Genomic DNA, 22,008 nt, shown 5'->3' with positions numbered 1-22,008 from the left:
TCTGCTGAGCACTGCTTTGGGTATCAGTAACGCGAGTGCCTCCTTCACTGCACGGAGCAGCCTTTCCTCAGCAGATACTTCCCACTCTGCTGCCTTCAAGGGTGCGGAGTGGCTGGTCTAGCTGACCAAGAGCTGCGCAAAGGGCTTTTCCTGGCTTGGAGAGTCCTGTTGGCAGTTGACTCCAACGGTGTCCTTAGGGACTGGGTTTGGGCTGAGCAGCAGCCGGTTGCTATCTTTAAAGCTGTACGGCTTGAATGGGTTTGAGCCTAAACCATACGATAACATCAGAGGGAGGATATTCATGTCTGAAGCCGTTGAACGGCATCACGGCGTGTGGAGTGCTTTCAGCACTGCCAACAGGTTGGGCAACCACACTGTTAACTGAGCTTGCCACGTCCTGTACGGCGAGCGTTCGTACCAAAGCTCCGCTCTGCGGTGTCTGCTGCTGTGGCACTGCCTCCAGCTTCAAAGCACCTTGGCCACGCTTTGGCTTGGAACAAAGAGTTTGGGATTTCTGCTAGAACATGGCTCAACCTGCGTGTCACCTGCCATCGGGGATGTGCTGTTTAACAGCACCAGCAGTGCCCACAGCAGGCAGGAGGATGCTTATGGAGCCTTCTCTTTTAGAAGTCCACGCGTGAGGTCAGCCCAAGTGGCATTGTGTAGTGCCTCACCGCAGCAGAGAGGAGCCTCACCCTCCGTTTAAATTCTGAAAAGCACCTCAACCCTAAAAAGAGGGTGTAAAGAATGCAAGCACATCTTGCAGAGCTAAATCACTGCAACCATCCTTGGCAAGAGCCGAGGCTTTGGTTGCTGGATCCCTATAAGCAAAACCAAGACCAGAGTAGAGGAGAGCCTGCGTTTTAGGATATTTTGTGTGCTTAATGCCACATTCCCTTGTAGCCATGTGGGGGAAAGGTAAAATGCTGTAACTTCATCCTCCTGAGCGGACTCATTGCTGTTTGTGTACCATCAGCTGTTTTTTCTTTAAATACTCACTTTATGTAGACTCAAGGCAGCTATGAAGTGCTTTGCAGTTTCTTATTTTTTAAAAAATACCCTCCCTTACCCCAGTGGCCCTAGAGTGATAAAATGTATGTTTCCAAAAAGTCATATATATATATATATACACACACACACACATAATTTTAATCATTATCTTTTTCATTATCTTTTCTCTTCACGGTAACATCATTTCTGTAAGTATGGCAGGGCTGACCTACCATTGAACTTAACTTCTGAACCTAGTGTATTTGTTTTATACCATTACCCCAGGCAGAAATGGTTCTAATTTCAGGAGAGACTAATTAGAAAAATGCATCAATGGTTTTTTCCTCGGAAACTGGTGCACAGGCGCCATCCAGTGGCTCTGGTGAGAATTACTGCCCAGCTCTAGGAAACGGCTGGTTTTTGACTTTCAGGCTGCAATTATGAAAATACTGCAACTCGTCAGAGGCTTTGGTTTTGTTTTTTTTGTTTTTTTTTGTTTAATTCCCGTCTTTCTCTCCCTCACCCCTTTATTTTTTCTTACAGGTTGTCTGGCGAAAGCTGGGTGATGCTGCGAGCTCCAAACCCTCCATCAGGCAACATCTTTCGGGAAACCAGTTCAAGGGTCCCTTGTAGGAACACCATCCCGGAGCCTGGAAGTGGTTGATTCTGTGAAGACTAAAGAGGCAGAGCTCAAGCGTTTCTGGCTGCCTGTTCTTGGGGAGTTGGGGTTGAGGTTTTTTTCAGGGTTTCCTTTTTTCTTTTCTTTTCTTTTTTTTTTTGTAACGATAGTGTAAATATGGCAGCTAAAGGCCTGATTTCCAGGCTGTGGTGCTCTGGAACTACTGTTCAATGGGTAACCATCCAATAATGCCAGACTTGCATCATTTGTATTGTAGTTCAAACCTGCTTTGTTGTAATGGTCTGTTTGTAGAATTAACTAACCTGAGAGAATTTCTAAGAGGAACAAGAAGAACCTTTAACCTGCGGAGAAGTCACAGTTTGTATCGCTCCGGTCCACCCGCTTGTCAATGATTCATAGCTGGGTTAGTGGCTCCAGGCAGCCCCTGCCGAGGAAAGAGCAATTTGAATTCCTTGGCTTACTGCCTGCTACGCTCCTGAGCTGCTACCACTTTTTTGGGAGGTCCTAATTTGGAAAGAACGGCGTGCAGCTGTTTTCACCAGGCGCTGAGTACAATACTGCGTGGTGAGCTAAAAACCACTGGTATCACCACGCCGTACATCGTACGGTGGAACTCATCACGCAAGCGTACAGAAAGGCTTGAGACTCCGTATCAGCTGTTAACGAACTATTTTTCGTGAACAAATGACACAAGATTTCTGCAGTCGTAATGTGAATGAACTGAAGTGACTTAGCCACACACCAGTATTCCCTACAAATATGGCAACGCTTTTCCTGTAACGCTTTTACTACAAAATAATTCAGCAGAAACTGCCATCCTCACAGCGCTTATGGCTTTCACAGGATCTTCGAGAGCAGCTCATCTTTCACCTAAGGAAGATGGGGGTAGTTGGGGTTTTTTTTAACATTCTTGCTGGATCCCTCACCTACCCTGGTTCCTGTGTAAGGTAACCAACCAACAACCTTGCAGAGCTGAATAAAAACTCCATAAACACGGGCTGTCGGGTGAGACTACTTCCTGCCATTCAAGCTTTATTTTTGTTAATGAACCAAAACAAGTGGGTTTTTCTTCTTCTAACGGTTGTACATAAAACGATGGGACTTATATTTTGCTATTGTGGAGTAGCTGCTTGTATAGTTGTAAGAATTTGACCCCCGTCTTTTCCACGTTGTCACAGCAGCTGTCCCTGTATTTTATTAGGTGTTCTTTCCTAATAGTCCAAGGAAGCGGGGCTTGGTTATTGAAATAATTGGTGTAAAATTATTTTAAAGACAGACATGTGAAAAGATCAAAGCCTCCTCTTTGAAAGTTTTAGTGATTAGGTCGAAGATTTAATGGCCTCAAACACCATCACTTTCTTTTTGTTCTCTGTAAGAATCAGTCACAGCTACAGACAGGTGAATTAGCTGGACACGTTCTTCCTCTTAAATTAATGCGTTCTGCCTGTTGATTTCTTGACTTGTGGTATTTTATTAGCATGGAGCACCGATACAAAAACAAGGAGCCCATGCTGCAAGTTACGAAAGGTGCTCGTTCCCGTGGTGTACAATAATCTAGTTGCCCCGGGGAAAGAATTGGGACTGTCAGAGCCGAGATCTGTAACCAGTAAAAAAAAAAAACAGAGAAGGAATACAACCAAAATACATACTAACCAGTATGAGTAAGCTCCACTTCATTATTCATTGCAGAAATAAAAATGTAACAGTCAAGATAGGTAGGTTATTTGAAGAAAAAAAAAAAAAAAAAAGAAGAACACCCCCCAAATCACACGTGTACTCTCACTCACACCCTCAGAAGTAGTTTGTTTCTCACTGCTGCTCAGTGAGGGAAGGCTGAGCTAGCCAACTAATATTTACATCCAGTGTGTCTGGAAAAAGCCATTCTAGTCTGTCTCCTTTAAAATACGGCACCTTTAGAGGATTCCAGATTTGCTCCTCTTTGCTTTGTGTTTCGACCTCCAGTTTCTAGTCACCATTGATTACTTGTCTTCCTCCCGCACAATTTAGACCTTGAGCTTTTTCCTACCAGAAAAGGTGATGCAAAGCAGAGGCATCATTCTTCCTTAGCATCTAATGTCGAACAGAGGGTTACTTTAATCTATCTGCTTGAAAGCCCATTTTAATTTTGGTGGCATCTAATCGCTGGATTAAGCAGAGAATTTAAGCATATTGGGAATAAGGTTAATTTACGTCAGTGACTTTTAACTAAAGCAATGCAAATGTTGCCAGCACTTGTAGAGAGTTAATTGTGTTGGTGATGTGCTTGCTATTTTAGGAGTATATTAGACTAGCAGGTTGTCTCGACAAGGCATGAGCTATACTAATCAGATTACTGGTCTCACCAGCTATGTAACTCTGATTCAAATATTCCCTATCAAAATCTCAGTAGCTCTTCAATGACTTCAAGCAAAGCTTGTTTTGTTCCGCCCGCAGATCTCACCTACGAGGGGAACAGCGGCGCGACTGCGGTCCGTTAGCGCTGCAGAGCCCGCGGACAGGGTAGCCAGTAGTTCAGCTGAAGAGCCTTGATGCTCTTAGGGTATATCCTGTTTCTTTAAGATTCCATTTGGCAGCACAAATCTTCAACGCAACATGTGCATCATTGATTTTGCAGAAGAACATGACAGCGTTGTACGTTGGGGTATTATTTTGGGGAGGGTTTAGGCTTGCTACTCTTTATTCTTGGCTCCATTTGAGCTATAAAGTGTCTTCCTGGGGTAAAATGACGCTCAATGACTTTGCAGGATGACTTGGGTGCTGAATTTTCAGTTGTCTAAAAAGATGTTTTATATGCGTATTTAAATTCACTTACCTATGTGCTAAGTCTTCAGTGAAAACTACCTGAGGAGCTTTGTACATTAAGTTGGAGGGGAGCATCCCTTGAAATTGCTGCCAATTAAATTGATATATTTGGGGCAGTAGTCCAGGTTAGATTTCCTCAAGATTGAAGCCCTGAGTTCTGCAATCCTCTGGCAAAGAAAGCATCTGCTGTTTACAAATGGACTCTGCATGCTTAAGGAAAGTAAGATCACATCCTTGACTTTTGTTGGAGTGACTGAAGCGAACGGTGTTTCCAAAAAGGTTTCCGAAACGCTGTGGTGTAACCAGCTTCAGTTCATTCTCTGCACCTTGGTAAGACTGCTGAGCACAACCTTGTTTGAGAATGGCACATTTTTATCCAAATATTAGATATTAAAAGAAATCAGTGTTAAAGTGACCTTTTATCTTTTTAGAAACTGTGGGGGAAGAGTACTACTGATCTTTTTCAAAGTGCATGACTGTAAAGTGATAAAATTGTATATTTTTCATAATGTGGGGAAAGTCTATTTGTGCTGCTTTAGAAATCAGTTTAAAGTTTGATTTCTGTTAAACCTGTGATCTTAGAGCCCTGCTATATTTTCTGTATATGATTTACAAAAAACTGGAAAGTTAGCACCTGCTGTTGTGTATATAGCAAGATTCTTTAGACCTTAGCACGCGTTTTTACCTATTATTGAACCACTCTGGCTTTTTTCGGGAGGGAAAGTAATAGTACAGATTTTTTTGATAATGTGTGTAAAACATTCATTTGAAATATTTTAGTAAAAATGAAGTAAGAGATTTGATTGTGATAGTGTATACTTCTAGTTGAATAAAATAAAAAAAAAAACATTCTTTATAAATAAACTGATGAATAAGATTTGGGAGACCACTGCTGAAGTATCTTGCAGTAAGTACCATAGTTACGATTCTGAACTAATATGAAAAACCTAGAAATCCACTAAATTCAGAACCGATTTTATTTGGGTAGATGTGAACAAAGTAGTCGCATTTATAACCAGGATGTACATCACAGTAGGTTGTTACATTCAGACTTTCACACTTAGAAAATATATATATTATGTACAGGAATTTGCAAATAGGTGTAAACATACAATACTTTAAGATACCAGTACATTCCAAAACAAAAATATCAGCAAGGCAAACACCTCAAAATGATTCCAGTCAGCTAGCGTTCAGAATCTCTCTTAAATAAAGTAGCTTTTATGCTTCACATCGTGTTGTTTTAATTATTACTAAAACTGAAGTTTCTTACTATAGATCAAATTTCATGGTATCTGGCTATTTTGATACTCAAAAATAGGCACTGATTTCTAGAAGGAAATTTTCTTCTTACTGATAGACTTGAGCCAATATGGCTGGTTTTGCTAGTACAAAGTAATCCAGTGCTGGAGTAACTCAAGACAATTTAAACTTAAGTCAAATGTATAAAGTTAGAATAGATACTGCAAAGCTGATTAAAATCTAGAAGCCTATATAACTCACCATAAACAATACTGCAAACAGATCAGCTAAATTTTCATTTCACCGCCTCATTTCTTCATCTAAATTATACAATTTACCCTCCTCTTCATCTTTACAAAGTAGGTTTTGGCTAGCTACTCCTGCCTACTCAACATAAAGGGATATTGTGCAAATTACCTCATGCTATCTCATCCACGTAGCACGTCCAAGTCCTGCTACAGGTGGCATACCAGGTGGTGGGATTGGAGGTGGTACAGGTGGCTGTCCACCTGGGGGAACGGTAGGGGGGGGGTAACTAGCCGGTGGCATTCCCAGCCCTGGAGGTGGATGAGGTGGTACTGCATGAGTTGGCGGCAGTCTCGGAGGTGGGAAATTAGGGTTGTATGTAGGTGGAGGAGGATATCCAGGAGTAGGAGGTGGAATATTGGGCGGGGGGAATGAAGTAGGGGGTGGAGGTGGAACTGGTGGTGGAGGGTTGGGAGGATAGACATGAGGATGATACGGTAGATGAGTTGGTGGTCCATAGGCCGGTGGTAAAGCTCCGTAAGTTGGTCCTTCTGTTTTCATCATTGACTGAAGACTTTGATAACCCTCCCCTGACATATAAGAATTTGTAGTAGACATCCCTGTAATATAACTGGTGGGGGGTGGGGGTGGGGGACGATGCGGCAGAGGTGGAGGTTGATGTACCGGGGCAGGATGAGCAGGGGGAGGAATCTGGACCTTTGGCATATCTACTGAGTCCACAGTAGTAGATTGCTCTGCTTCTCCCATTGAAACTGCAGTTGTCAAAGGAGGCTTCCGCTCTGGAAAAGAAAATTTCTTTTTTTTTTTTTTTTTTTAAGGGTAGTGGCAATAACAGCTTCTGAATACTTTATATTTTTCTTCCAGTTAACATGTCAAAAGAGGACTCAATTGTCCAAGTCTCTGAATGCCATATGGTATCCAGTCAGACCTTCTTATATCACTAGGAAATAACTAAGCTGCATAACAAAGCTCCAAGTTCAGCTTTTCCCATTCTGAAAGTTAAATAAATCTTCCATTCTTCTTACTATTTTCTTAGAATTTAAATATTGTTCTACAATTAGCAGAAATTAGCAGACTGCATGGACAGAATCACAACTAGCAGATTTAAAAAGTCACGGTACCCAAAACACCAAAAATCTTCTGATCAGTGCTTCAATCCTCCCTTCTACCTTTTCCATACTCCAGGAAGCAGCCTGGAATTACCCACTGCACTTCACTTGCTTCCCATGTTGGGAAATACTATTTGAGAATATGGGCCAAAGTCTCAAGTGTTTAAAACTCAGTTCTAAACCTGTTTACCAAATGAAAGAAAAAAAGAAAACCAGAGGATAAGGAAGGAAGCGCGATAGATTGCTTGGGACATGAAATCTGATCAGTTTTGTTCCACCAGTTAGTTTCAGGGAACTCAGTACGTGTCAGTCTGGGGAAGTTCACAAAAATGTCAGAATTTTACAGAATTATACTTGGCTATTTCTGGGAAGAACATGCCTTAAACTGTCTTCTCTTAAATAAGAATCTTTTTTTTTTTTTCCCCCTCTTAAAGCAGAAATTATAAAGTAAGGAATACCACAATAAGAAGACTGACCTAATGGCAACATCTCAATATGGTCATACAGTCAGTATTAAAATGGCCCAAAAAAAGAGTTTGGGGCATCCTGACATCCATTCATTTGGTCCATAAACATTCTTAGTTTTCACCTGATTTTTCCTCAGAGCCTCAAAAGACAAGAGTTGGCCTCTGAAGACGGTTCTTAAAATGTTTCAGTGCTTATAAAATGATATGCTTGCATAAACAAATTCTAGGAATAAAATTTTAGATAACAAGGGAAACAAATTCATTCCCTGACTAAATAGGATATACCTTATCCAAGTCATAATTTTAACAGTAAAATTGCCCCCTAGGACAGCTACATAATTAGATCAAGCAAGGTGGGTATGTTGGCTGTGGTGCCTATGATTTCAATGACTTCTACCTCCTGAATTATAGCAGACAATAATTTCCCTATTTGCTCATTTTCAGAATCATTCTGGAGGCAAGATGTGCATTCAAGATTTAACAACTGAAGGAATAATGAACATTATTTAGACGAAATTCTTCATTCTTAATTAGATTTTAACAAACAGGAAAAAAACGGTCCTACTGTATTTCAGAGCACTGTTTTTCCTCTCTTTTAATTCCCCGTTAGAAGCTGTCATCTTACAGTTACATTATGGACCATGCTCTATAAAATATTTATGTCATATTTACGGGTCACTGGAAGGACGGCTAATGCATCAAGGCGCTGGCAGCACGTTTTTATAACAGTACAGTTTATTTTGCGAACATAAGGCACGCGTGCAGCGTTAAAGTTCTCCGGCAGATGAAAGTCCTCTTTTGCGACACAGCAAAGAAAGTATCCCCCTTACTGTTTAGAAGTTACACACCTGTAGAATTTCTATACTAAAGATGTAACATGGGGGACTTCTATAGGTTAGTTGGAAGCTACTCTAGTCATGTAAGATGGCATCTGCCATCCTTTTGAGAACAGAAGTCCCTTTTTGCCTGCTAGTGACAATTCGGTTTAGTCTTCTAGGCTTTTAACGGTCACAGCTTTGTTTTGCCTTTGTCCCACCTAGTATGGTCTTGTTTCCATCATAACTTTTTTGCCTCTGTCTGGAAAAGCCTGTGCTACTAAGATGAAATTCCCTCTAGAGCTTATTTACCTAATGCTTTTACAGGCCAAGCTGATTAATCAAGGCAACAGCCCCTCCCCCCACACCGCTACCGCCATTCGAATGAAAAGCAAAGCAATTAACCGCAAGAGAAAACGTGTTTTAGAAAACAAAAGCTTACCTGGAGGTGGATGTGCAGGAGGTATTGGTGGATGTGAAGTTTCAATTTTAGGAATTTTAGATGGTGGTGGTGGTTCTAAAAAACATTTGGAAGTTCCTAATTGGCTATTACTCTGCAATATTTTCCAAAGTCCATCTCTAGTCTCACACTAATGATTACCGTATCATATTACACTATGCAAAAGTACACCGGAAATCCTCCATACTATGCATGTCTAATAAAGAAAACTAAAATCCAGACCTTTGTATAAATAAAGTGGCATCAAGTATCACACACATCTTCCAAAAGAAGATATGCCTACAAATTCAAGCTATGTATTTTACAACTAGAGACAAGTTGTCCCAATAACGCTATGAATGTGCAGATGAGCACATGTACATTTTCTAGCACAAAACTGTAACTTGTAAATAGTTAAAACAAATCTCAAGCTGAACCACGCTCTGCAAGGGGAACCTGTCTAGAAACAAATCAAAATGGCAATTACACAGGAGAGTGTAAGAAGAATAGATTCCAGAGAGCTGTCTATCTGCAGAGCCAGAGAGGGAGAAGTGCCAAACTTACTTCAGAAAAGGTTACAGAATCACATCCTAGCTATCCTAAAATACATTATTCCAAATCAGCACAATGAAGAAAAAAAAACAAAAACAAAAAAACCCCCAAAACAACCAATGAAAAGAAGTAGATGTGATCACTGCAGTGAAGCATTTCTTAAGTTAGACAATATACAGAGATAGAAAATGCCTTTTACTGGCAGCCATGCCAAGAACCGATTACAAATCTCACTGATTACCGACTGTCTTATTATTAGTGCAGCTATTTAATGACGTGGTACCTTCAGTCACTTCAAGGTCCCACAGCTTGCTGAAGAACTCCAAATGATGCACAGAGTTATAAATTGAGAGTTGAGTAGTTTAGCAAGACTTCTACTCAATAGACTGTATTAAGGGACTCTCGGGCCACTGTTACAATCCAGTTTATCAACTTTTGCAGTTAGGAACATTTTAAAGTAGTTACAGTATATATCTAAAGCTGCATTATTAGGATCAAAATAGTTTAGAACTGCCAAGACTGTAAGCAAACAAACTAAGCACACCTCAGCAAATGACTTATTCTGGTTAAAACAGTAAAATGAAAGTAATATGAATTGAATATTAACATTTACCTGCTGTCTTTGTTTCTTCTTTTGGAGATACAGCCTGTTTAAACAAAACAAAAAAAAAGGATGGAAATGAGACCACTGCAAGATACAAAGCATTTCAAAACGGTAACAAGCGAGCCAAATAGGGAACAAATTACAGCCTGCTGAAGAGCTTTTGTACAGATCTGACTAAACCAGAACCAGTTTCCTCCTCCCTCTCCTAAAAGAAGGCAGGACAAACCCTTTATTTGTTCCTATATTTTTATTAGGAGGCTAATAACGTCCAATCTCTAGACAGATGCAACATAAACACTGAACAAAGTCAAATCACATTGGGAAAGCTCAGCTTAACTGGCAGAATGAAAAGACTGAAAAAACAGCAGCTATTTTAGAAGCAGCATTTCCTGCTGTTCTCACTGTTGAGTATTACATCTCGTTTAATTTATTTATCATCCACTGCACATATGTCATGGTTCGGTACACTGCTCACTGAGCTGAAAGCAAGAGACTTGGCCTCTGTTCCCAATTCTGCTTTGACCTGTCATTCAACCTTTGCCAAAATCACTTCAGGCCTTTATGCTTTATTTACCAGGACAGGAGGGCAGTGAAAGTGTTGCTCAGTGTAAAACATTTCAGAAGCCTTCAGATGGAAAGCACTGTATAAAAGCCAAACGTTATGCTAGAAAAAAATTTATGCACACTGAGCAAAACCCGCAAAACCTCACATCATCCTTCCAATCACAAGTTTTTGGTTGGGTTTTTCTGTTGTTGCTTTGTTGTCTGTGATTCTGTAAGAAAAAAAAACCCAAACAAAAAACAAAACAACAAACAAAAGCCCCTAAAACCCAAAAAACCCCAAGGGAGTAAGAAAAAAATCTTTCCATCTTGTTTAGTCCAACTGAGATGGCTAGTTGATGGTCTTTGGGAAAAACAGAAAACCTAACTGAAATTTTAAGTACAAAAAGCTTAGTTACAAATGTATTTAATGATACAAGTCAGAGAGGTACGGTACATAACTCCTCTGTCTTCTGAATGAAAGGGTTGGGTTTTTTTTTAACAGACTATTTACCTCTAGTGGCTTTACCTTCACCAGCTGTTGCTCAGTTCCCATCACTTTACTTTCTGCAGCAAAAATATATCTGCATTTCACTCCAATTTAAACAATGAGGTATCCTTCATTCTCATGGGTATTCTCATTTCTGCTGTCCAATACAAAGGTAGCCAAGGCCTGCTTGAGGGTACCTCATTCTTATATTCCTTTGATAGACATTTCAATTCATCTTCAGCCACCTTCCAGCTGCTTTCCTACTTTTTAAGGACAATCTTTATCTTTCAGTTCCAAAATACACACTTTTCTTGGTGACTCTCACAGACTCATCTGCTGCCTTCGTTCTACTTGAGCAGTCTTTTCTCTATTTTCTAGCATTAAATTCCTTTTCTGTAAAACTGAATGCCAACATCAGATCTCACTGTGCTTTTAGACAGAAGCAAGCATCCACCACTTGCAACATTTCCAAAAATTACTCATTCCCTGAAGTTAGTTGATCACTTCAAGTGGCAAGCAATTTGGTTATTGTGCATTTGTTAAAATGGAGCAATGTTAAGAAAATAATGCCATTGAGGTACACCATTAGAACAGAACAAGCAACTGGAGCCAAATAGCTCTTGTGACAGAAAAACAAACATCAGTTTAAACTCTATTTATGCTGAAGAAAAAACATCATCAAAAAGCAACAAAACCAAAGCCTGTAAGAATTTAAATCACTTCTCTAATAACAGCAGCTGTTAAAATATGGACCAGCTGCAGCAAGTCCAGAGGAGGGCCATGAAGATGATCAGAGGACCGGAGCACCTCTCCTATGAGGACAGGCTGAGAGAGTTGGGGTTGTTCAGCCTGGAGAAGAGAAGGCTGCGGGGAGACCTTATAGCCCCTTCCAGTACCTAAAGGGGGCCTACAGGAAAGATGGGGAGGGACTCTTTATCAGGGAGCATAGCAATAGGACGAGGGGGAAGGGCTTTAAACTGGGAGAGGGTAGGTTTAGATTAGATACTAGGAAGAAATTCTGTACTGTGAGGGTGGTGAGACACTGGCGCAGGTTGCCCAGAGAAGCTGTGGCTGCCCCATCCCTGGAGGTGTTCAAGGCCAGGCTGGATGGGGCTTTGAGCAACCTGGTCTGGTGGGAGGTGTCCCTGCTCATGGCAGGGGGGGTGGAACTTGATGATTTTTAAGGTCCCTTCCAACTCTAACCATTTTACGATTCTACGAATACAGATGAGCTTTTTTGTGGTCCTTCTACTGCATTGTAGTTTATATTGCTCCAGTCATGACATCCCCAGGGTCAGCATTACCGATTTATTAGCATGCTGACTGTTTTTTAATACTTACGTAATACATTCAATCCATACCACAATGGAACTGTTCTTTCAGTCTGTTTCTATGTGCATTAAAATTGTTCCCGCTAACAATTTTTAGTTTAATCAAACTGAATATACTATTTACATCTAATGATTCACCAGTATATTTTTAGTGAAGTCCACTGAACATTCAAGTGCTCTTTACCACCAGAGATGCAGAGGATGTGCAAATGCTTTAGACATCTGGTATGGGTCTGCAAGTCATGGGCCAATGCCTCAGCTGCTTGAAAGTATCTTGGCTCAGCAGAAGGTAATGCAGTTATAAGAGTTCATGTAAATGGAAAATCTGGCCTCCAGGAACAAAGTGTATTTATGTTCTATACAAACCAAAGAAGAAGTCATGCAAAGCCCTATTTATAGAAGGAGGCAAACATTTTAAGTAAGGTTTATGGTACATCTAACTGAAGAACGTTTTAGAAGCACCGAGTAAATCTTTCAAACACCACACATCTTGTTCTCCTAGACTGCTTTCTGGAGAAAGAATGATTTCAGATCATCACATTTGCTTTTCTCAAATTCATGCTGTTTGTGCTGTTCTACAAAACTCCTCCTGTGAGTCAGCCTTTGCTTTGTATTTGTTCTGGATCCCTACAGTGTACCAGGACTTAACTTTTTATCTCTACTATTCACCTCCTTAATTATTCGGTAGTTGACCTCAAACTCTTAATTTCAAGAAAAGCTAAGTTGCACTGAGGGCTTGACCAGAGGTGATTGTTAAAGAACAAGATACTATTCTTGCAAAAGACACTTCTTTACCCATGACGTAGTTCATTAACACATGAGATGGAATGAAATCAGTAGTACTGTAAAGGTAGAGCCTTTACATGAATGAACAAGTATTCGTAACAACTTACAATCAGATGGACACACACAGAAAAATCCAAATTGTTATTTATTGTTTTTGACGTGCCAAACTGTCCCAAGCTTTTTTGTTCAAGAAAAATAAGAGCTCTCTGCCCTACCAATCTGACAACCCAAGCTGAGTTTGTGCTCATGGGAGAAAAAGTATGAGGAGAAATGCATACTAACTATAAAGTGTTCTCCCAATTTTCAAGCTTCAGCTTTCTATCCTGAACAAATCTAAAGTTCAGTGCACAAACTATATATTTCGGTGTAGATTTTTTCCTCTATTAGTAGGCTATATCTTGTAATTACAATACCAAGGTTTTAGAGAGTAGCTTTTTTCTCATTTTTGGGAGACTGCTATCATGAAGATGCTGCACTCTTCCAATTTCATTTCATTCTATCATTTGTTGCTTCTTCCTGGGTTTTTGGGTTTATTTGTTGTTTTTTGGTTTTGTTTTTTTTTCCCTTGATGTCTGTTCTCTAGTTTGGGCATGCATTAATTACAAGTTAGAGCAAAAGCTGTAAAAGCTGTACACAATTTACTTCCTAAATGGACTTGTTCCAAAGATTTTACTTCTGAAAACACTTTTCTTACTAAGTACATGCAAGAAGATCTGGGTAACACTTTAACACTTTTTTTTTTTAATAACTTACAAGTGAAAAAAAAACCCACAAAAATTGTAGATTAAGGTCTGAAAGCTTCATTTGGACTTGATGACTGTGCAAAAGCACTCAGAGTACTTGTGATATTATCCAACTGCCAATGTACTTTCTTATTTTCAACGATGAGGTGATAATACAAAGTGACACTAATGTATGATGCATTTATAGGTTTCTGCTGTTATTAGACTATTTTGAAAAACTTCTTCTAAGAATTTTCACATACAGTACACATCCAGTATCCTCTTAAATTTGTAAACAAACACCAGAAAGTAAAATAATGTCTTCATCAGCATCGTGCACATCTCTACATTCAGGTATGGCACAAGAGACCTTCTCCTAAATCAAGCCTGCTTAATAGCAAAACAACAAAACTTGATAGCACAGAACCACAAAGAACATTAGAACCTTAATAGCTCATGCCGACTTAAAAGCCTCTCCACTGGTTTTGCCTCAAGTGGAATAAGAATGTGGTATGCCAGAACTGTAGAGGCTATTCTACATTCATATGCTTGCCATATAGCCAATGGAAGTCTACCATACAAAATTAATCACCAGGCTCATTCTTAAAGCTCATTCTTAAAGCAAACACAAGTCTGCTGCACACTGCAGCCTTTAAATCAAACGGACATCAGATCAGCCTGAAAATAAAATGCAAGTTGAAGTTCAAAGTTAAACTTACTGCTGGTCTTTTAATCTGTCTAGGAGGGCTTGACTGGGGAGAGGGCTTTTTAGACTGCTGTGCTTGTGTTTGCTGCTGCTGCTGCTGCTGTTGTTGTGCTGACTGTTGCGACTCTTTCTGCTGCTGAGTCTGTGACTGCTCTGAACCCTGGGATTGCTGTGATTGCTGTACTGTAGGTGCCTGGGGTGTAGACTGAAGAGACGGTGGCTGCTGCAACTGGTGAGGAGTATGATGAGGCATTTGCTGTTTTCCCTGGGAGTACAGATCCAGGATCTGATGACAGATGTCTTTAAAAAAAAAAAAAATTACCCAAAAGATTATACACCCATAATGAACAAGTATACATTTAATACACAATAATCAACTAAGCTTTTTACTGGACATCAACTTCAGAAAATTCATTGTAAATATTACTCATTGTTATCATGACCACAGATCTGATTTTCAAATACAGACTTTTTCAATTTATACTTGCATTTCTGATATTTTTTTTCTGCCTATGCTAAACAATATGTAGATGTATATGCACACCTTCTAGAAGAACAAAGTATCTAGGTAATAAGATACCATATGTTGTTATTGTGTGCTTGGAGAGCCACATAACAGTGTAACAACAGGATAGCGATACAGTAAGAAAGGGAGTGAAGGAAGATTATATGTTAAAACATACACACCTAGTTCAGCCAGTCAAAAAAGTATCAGGAAACTAAGGACTAGTACTAAATTCTTCTACCAGCATGTTAGGAGCTAAAGGTCTGTCAGAAAATACATAGGGCCAACTGATAACCAGGTGCAAAAACAGCACTCAAAGAAAAGAAGACTTTTCTAGAAAAGCTAAACGAGTTCTCTCCATGAGCACTCACTGATGCAAGTCCAGAAACTGGAGAGACTCCCATGCTGAATCCCTCTTTGGCAGGGATTCAGCAGGGATCTATCTGAAGCTGTAAAAAAGCTGTAATGCAAAACAGAGCAAGTAACCATTTAAGAAATCACCAGAAGTGTATTGTATTCACCTCAAAGCGTTAAGAGCAACAAAGGTTAAACCACCTAAACAGCAAGATATACTGTTTCATTTAGAACTTCCTTAGAACCAAACATCAGATTGTGACAAACATCCATTTTTAAAGAAGGTTTCTAAAGCCATTTATGGAAGTAAAAGTATGGTTAGCCTGACACTTGTACCAGGTAAGGTAGTAAAAACCTTAATAAAGATAAATTAGTTGCCGCATAACAACAATTTACTTAACAAGAGTCAAGAGAGGTCCTGCTTTGTTTCATGAACTTCCTAGGGTTCTCTCAAGAGGACAAGGAGCAGGTAAATACAAGCAATATATACACACAAATGGAATAGTATTAAGATACCTGTATTGATGAAAAATATCCATAATTCATCCCCTATCAGAATTCAACCACACACACACCAGAATTCATCCCCCATAATCTGTTCCTCAGTTGTGGTACACCGTAAAATGTAATGACAACCCTAGCATAATTTGGTTAAAGAGGTCAAACATCAATCAGAAAACCACTCGAAACCAGGCTCCATTACTTCAAGTGTTTGGAGAGCTGCTTATTTAAAACGGGGAGAAGGGAATCATTAAAAAAAAAAACAGAGAAAACGCACACCATGACAATGTAGCAGCTAATTAGCTGTGTTATAGACTAAACATGTAGTAAAGCAAATATTGACCAGAAGACTAATCACGGTAACTACAGATTAAGCCAGTCTTATAATTCTAGTTAAAAACCTAGTTAAGGCGTAGCACATGTGACCTGAGTTACACACTCTACATGTGATTATTTTGACTAAAACCCAGATAAAAAGCAATTTGCATTTCCCAATGACCTAAATCACAGAACACAGTTAAAGGAAATGCTCCTCTGTTTGCGGCAAATGTGTTTCATACCTTCCAGAACATCAACGGGAACATCTTGGACAAACTGTTCCCACCATCGTCTGTACATTGGTTTTGATGTCCATTCCTGTATTTCAAACTTACACAAACGGCCTGCTAAGTACATAACTGCAACAGCTATGATCTCAGGTTCCCACTGCAGTGACAGTGTAGTGCAGAGACTGGAATATGAAAACAAAATAAAACACAATCCTGAAAATAATTCCGATTGTCAAAGTACGACACTTTAATGTACGACAGCTATAATTAACAGGCTATAAAATCCCACCACACTTTAACATCTCAGACAATTTTAATTAAGAGCCTTGTTAAAGAAAAATTTAAAAAAGTAAACTGTTTCTGCACTACTGCTATCATGAAACAAGGTAATTTCACACAGATAATACAGAGGGCATATGCCTACAGAAACAATACACTACAGACGAAGATCAAGTTTGGAGTTTAAAAATAGAAAACCTAACACTATATGGGTGTGGAAGAGGAGGGAAAAGACAACATTATATTCTAACTATGGGCAGCTACATTCCACTCCAGTCTCATCTGTAGCGTTAACTAATACAGTGTTCATGTCCATTGCTACAGAAGCGTGCTGTTACTGCATTACACTGGTTAGGGAATGATGTGCACATTTGGATTTTAAAGTTTCCAAATGTTTTCCAATTAAATGTAAACAAATACTAACCCCTGCTTCCCCCCCTGCCCCGGCCCCGAACAGCCAACGTGAACTTGTAAAGCAACTTGTCAAGCACAACGCAAGTGTTAGATCTAGCTGTAAAAACTGTAAAAGGCTCTCTCTTGAATAGCCTTTGTTAAAGCTAATGCTAAAATATTATTGGTATTACTGATATTAACTAAGTTCCTGTCATAACCAGAGTTACTGTTTCCTGATAGTAATCTTAAATTAAAAAATTTGGTTTTCTCTTTTTTCTTTTCCTTTTTTTTTTCTTTTTCCTCCATAGATTCTGTAACATAGGATCTGCTTAAAGAATTTTAGATCCAGCTAGCCAGCTAAGTTTCTGCAAAGTCACTGATGAATTCATTATTATGTCCTTAAATGCATCAAAATATTAGCCTAGACAGTCGTTTAAATCAGTTTTCTCTCCAGTGGGCTACACGTAACTGAAGGCCAATGGCATACTTAAACACTGGCAGAATCAGGTCAGCAGTAAACAGTAAAAACAGACAGGAGAACTAGTTCTTGAAATACTACTTTCTTATTATTACTCTCATGAAATTTACTTGGGAGGTGTACTGCAGCTGCATAAGAACAGAACACCCTATTCTAAAGGCCTGTACAGGATTTTTTTTGCTATGGAAATTAGAAATTACATTTAACTGCCCTTGGTGTATTAACTTGCCCAGCTCTGTAGAATCCTCCTTAACAAGACTAAAGTGTTTTGAGTTGCTCTGATTTGTTTTTTTTCCAATACCACACTACACATGAAAAGTGCTTCTACAAACTCTCCTGTTAACTGATGTGATCCTTGTATTGCAAATCCATTATTCAAGAAATTTTAAATCTAGCACTAAAAACTGTATTCCTCACTGAATTTAATGGCTGGTTTACTATTGCCAAAATATCGCTTTTAAAAAAAAAAATGTTGACCAATGCGATAGAATTGGACAGTGATTTCTTCCCTCAGAATGTGCCACGTATCTCAGACTGGGCAAGAAGCCAGCTTCTATCCTGGAGATCTATAATTTGGTTTGGCCCTCTCAAACAGTAACTTTTTGTTTAATGAAGCATTAAATCATTACCACAAAATTACAAAGGTCTTAATGGTCTACTTCTATACTCATCCTAGATTCCCTGCTCAATGGAACTATCACAGTAATGGTGGAAAGAAAAACTGATGAACATGGTGAAGAAAACATGACAAGCAGAAAACATGTAACAAGCATCTATCAAAGAAATATCTAATCCCAGAATAAAGTAAGCAACAGGGACTATTTCTCTTTCAAAAGATTTTCTAGAAGTATCTTACCTGTCATTGACAAATGTCCATGCCATTTGAACCAGTTTTTGAATTTTATTTTTGTCTCCTGAAAAACAATCAGAAAAAAATGTAAGAAATGAAGTTATTACAAAGAACAAACAGTTTGGAATAGAATATTGTTGCACTGTTAATGTGAATTAAGTTCTGAAAATTAATAACAGCATTACTTGCTCACCCTGTAATATTTTACCTTTGAGTTGTTTCGCATATTTGAGAAGAAATTGGTATGGATGTTCTACTTGCAAATCAAACTTTATTGTTTGTAGTAAGATTCTTTCAAGGACCATCACTTCTTCCTAAAGAATGTAACAAGGTAACCACAATATTATTCCTTCTTTTAGTCACAAATATTTTATGCTGGTATGAAACATGACTACAGAACATCTCCAGGCAAACATGTTTCTCTGCTTTTAATTGATTAGAGTTTGTCTCCAAGGAGAACAGAAATCTCTTCAATTTAAAACATTATTTTAAACCCTGATACTTCTTCTTCACATTTATTTGGGGAAGAAGAGGGGATGTGGTGTTTAAAATTCCTTTTCCTCCATGGAAGAAAGAACTGAATAAGATACAGCATGAAAGTACAAATATACAAAATCACAACAAAAAGAGAAGCTCTCACCACATTTCTCCCTGAGTTTCAGATCCTTCTGCTATTTATAATAAGCAAATTTTGAGAGAAGCATAGTTTTGCTAACTCAAATACTCTAAACAGGAAACTTCTCAATACAAGAGAGGCAGTTCTCTTACTTGACTTAAGATCTGCTATTAATTGCTTCCTAAAACGACATTAAGACTGTCAAATATGATTTATGTCTTGATGACGTTGCCAGCGTTGACTGGAATTACTCAAATTTACTTTAATTTGCAAAGTAACATCAGATTTTACATGAAATCAAATGTAAACTTTTTATACAAAATATTATCTCAGTAGGCTCCCAAAGCTACCTGCATTAGCAAGAATTATTTTCATAGTTACCTCTCATATTACCCAAAAGAGCTATAAATGCATGCTGAACATAGAATTTCATTTAGAACAACTGAAAATCAGCCAGTGCTCTAATGAATGTATGTCATTTTGCTGCAGTACAATAGGATGAAATCAATTTCAACATGAGTATTTTCACCTTTGGATCATCTCCAAATTGTCCAAACTGTACATCATTTAGCAAGCTACGAGCTGTTTTAATTATATCTTTACATTTCTTAGGTGTTTCTTCAACTTTTCCTGCCAGGAAGAGACAGCAGGCTCCTGTCACCTAAAAAAGAAAGTGCTTTCAAAAACTTGTCTGCATGTAGATATGCAATACAGTATAGCATTGTATAAAAGCACTGCCATTTTCCATTAACAGTTCTGTAGAAGCTTCCCAAGACAGACTTAATAAGCATCTTCACTAACAAGCATATTCATTTCTGATTATATTACAGTGTTAATTTAAACTTCTACTTTCTCAAAGGAAAAATACAGAATCTGGAGGACTGTCCATTTTATACAACTTTATTTCAAGGTCAGAAACTCAAAGCAGAATTTGTACTGGTTCAGCATTGTCTGTCAAGCAGTTTTAATATGGTGTTACAATTAATTTATTTATTTTTTTTTAGCCAATCCAGGAGTGCCAGAACTATAGCTGTTACTCTTTCTGAAAAACAGTATCAACAAGACATAACTGCAATGTCAATATAAATATGTTTCTAAGCATAAATAAGAATGTCTAAACAAGCAAGAATAGTGTACTTTAAGCCACAATGATCAAGAGATAAAATGCTTATTTTTCATCACTCAGAGCAGTGGACTGCAGTAGTACTCAAGTGACTCCTCACTATTTCAAATAGCCCATGCCTAGTTCAATCACTGTGTTAAGTCATCAATATTGTAAATACTTACATATCTTGGGAATTGTTTGAAGGAATGAAACATATAAAACCGATGGAAATAAATTATTCCGGTTGCTAGAGTATCATAATGTCTGTGGTACAGAATAAGGACTTTCAAACAGGGCACAACACAAATTAAAACCCAAACATACACATGGGAAAAGATACATTCTGCTGTATCAAGAATTCTGCTGTACCTCAACTAAGTGTCTGTTCAGCGACCAGATAGAAAACACTGCAAGTAAAACCGGAGCTTTAGAAAAAAACACGACAAAACCCCCTAAGGCTGTGTAAATACTATGCTTCAGCCCAGATGCAGTTGATAACTAAAGCATTTATTGGAAGTGTGCAAAGTCCTTATCATGTTTACAGCAGGATCCATGCAAGGTTATCCTTGTGTTAAACCATACCTGCTTCAGAGAAGGCCAAAACCAGCAGCAGGTACATGAAGGAACAGAACAATTATCACTTCACATTAAAGTGTTAGTGTGAAGGGATGTTACCAACTATTCACAGCTACAAGTGCAAATAATATCTGAAGATGCTCCCTGCTCCTCTCTTTAAGGAGAAGAGTAAAATTTCAACTTCACTAGGTTTTATTAAAGAACTAAGGAGATTCAAAGCAGCATAGAAATATAGGAAGCAAAAAGTTTAAGTGGCAGTCTACGAGAGAGAAGGACAGCAGAGAGAACTTACTAATATATACAGAGTTGTAAATCCCAACCTAAGCAAACAAAAAAAACCCCAAAGCCAAAACGAAGAGTGGAGAGGCAGAGGTCGGAAGTGTCAGAGGCAAAATATATAGAAAAATGAATACCAAATTCAAAATTTGAGAAGTTATGTAGATTTACGTAGTAAGAGACCAAGTTTGACAACTACCAAAGGTTATCCTCAATTGGCAAGCCTGTATCACCTCACTTCTCTTCTGCCAAAGGGGTTCAGCTGAAACCTTGTTTACTCAATGAATGGATAAAAATTATGTAGGAACACATTACATCAAAAGGCAAGTAAGGTCAAAAAGATTTTTGATTAATGATTAAGAAACATTTGAACAGCTAACTAAGCACCTAATGCCATTTCTTGTACATTTTTTTCCGAAAATCCCCATTCATAAAACACATTTCATACCAACATGAGTTGAAAGGATACAGCCCTAAACGTGTTCCCACATCAAATATGAATCTGGCCCCCTCCCTGCGGTATCGTGCCTCAGTAGCTGGATCAAGCCCTTCTAGCTGCGACGGTGTATGTGCCAAGTCTTTCTTATCCCAGTACCAACATGGCTTTGTATGGTCCAGGTTTGCCAAGTTTACAGAAGGGCTGGAATTTTCTTTATTCTCCTTCATTTATTAAAACAGTTCTTGCTTTTTAACTTTTCAAAAAGGAAGTCTTCAGATAGTCACTTCAGAACCTTTAGGAAAAGAAAAAAGAAAAAAAGATTTCTTTACAAATGGAGGAGACTTTCCCCCCCACCCCACTCACAGATGAGTAAAGAGGAATAGTATTTAACCTTGCCCACTGGAAGGGATTTTTTCCATGCTCAAAGACAAGCGGTGTTTAACCTTGCCCTATCTTCCCCATATACTGCAAATTCAATTCAAAGAAACAGACATAGGTTATCTTTACTATTAGCTGTTTAATAAAGAAACTTACAGAATGCATTATCGACAATATCTGCTACTTCTTAATAGAATGACTTTTACCT

At 38.7% G+C, this 22,008-nt stretch overlaps 2 protein-coding genes across 2 annotated transcripts in view; one reads left to right on the top strand and one right to left on the bottom strand.

Annotated features, from left to right (window-relative positions):
* The window catches only part of CCDC85C (coiled-coil domain containing 85C), a 112,778-nt gene extending 111,155 nt beyond the window's left edge, over positions 1-1,623 (top strand). Inside the window, exon 6 of the mRNA XM_009891031.1 lies at positions 1,534-1,623. Coding sequence (XP_009889333.1) covers positions 1,534-1,623 — 90 coding nt within the window. The remainder of the gene's footprint in view (positions 1-1,533) is intronic.
* A 3,770-nt stretch (positions 1,624-5,393) lies between these two features.
* On the bottom strand, positions 5,394-21,714 carry CCNK (cyclin K). Its single transcript, XM_009891030.1, has 10 exons — positions 21,453-21,714; positions 20,314-20,395; positions 19,556-19,687; positions 18,619-18,724; positions 18,417-18,474; positions 16,423-16,592; positions 14,516-14,802; positions 9,937-9,970; positions 8,775-8,849; positions 5,394-6,720 (listed from the first exon to the last, which is right to left on the bottom strand). Exons 1-10 carry the CDS (start codon positions 21,647-21,649, stop codon positions 6,098-6,100), a joined length of 1,764 nt encoding a protein of 587 aa, XP_009889332.1. The 5' UTR covers positions 21,650-21,714; the 3' UTR covers positions 5,394-6,097.
* Between the last annotated feature and the right edge of the window lie 294 nt (positions 21,715-22,008).

The sequence above is a fragment of the Charadrius vociferus genome, unplaced genomic scaffold, assembly GCF_000708025.1.
Source record: "Charadrius vociferus isolate BGI_N301 unplaced genomic scaffold, ASM70802v2 scaffold228, whole genome shotgun sequence".
Lineage (NCBI taxonomy): Eukaryota > Metazoa > Chordata > Aves > Charadriiformes > Charadriidae > Charadrius > Charadrius vociferus.
The sequence above is the reverse complement of the archived record's forward strand: the minus strand, read 5'-3'. Positions and strand labels throughout refer to the sequence as shown.

What these genes read in the sequence shown, in the direction of transcription:
- CCNK (XM_009891030.1), bottom strand. Translation starts at nt 21,649, where the DNA reads ATGAAGGAGAATAAAGAAAATTCCAGCCCTTCTGTAAACTTGGCAAAC. An exon ending in AATTTGGAGATGATCCAAAG is followed by an intron (nt 18,725 to 19,555) that starts GTGAAAATACTC and finishes TACATTCTTTAG; the next exon opens with GAAGAAGTGATGGTCCTTGA. An exon ending in GACAGATTAAAAGACCAGCA is followed by an intron (nt 9,971 to 14,515) that starts GTAAGTTTAACT and finishes TTGTTTAAACAG; the next exon opens with GCTGTATCTCCAAAAGAAGA.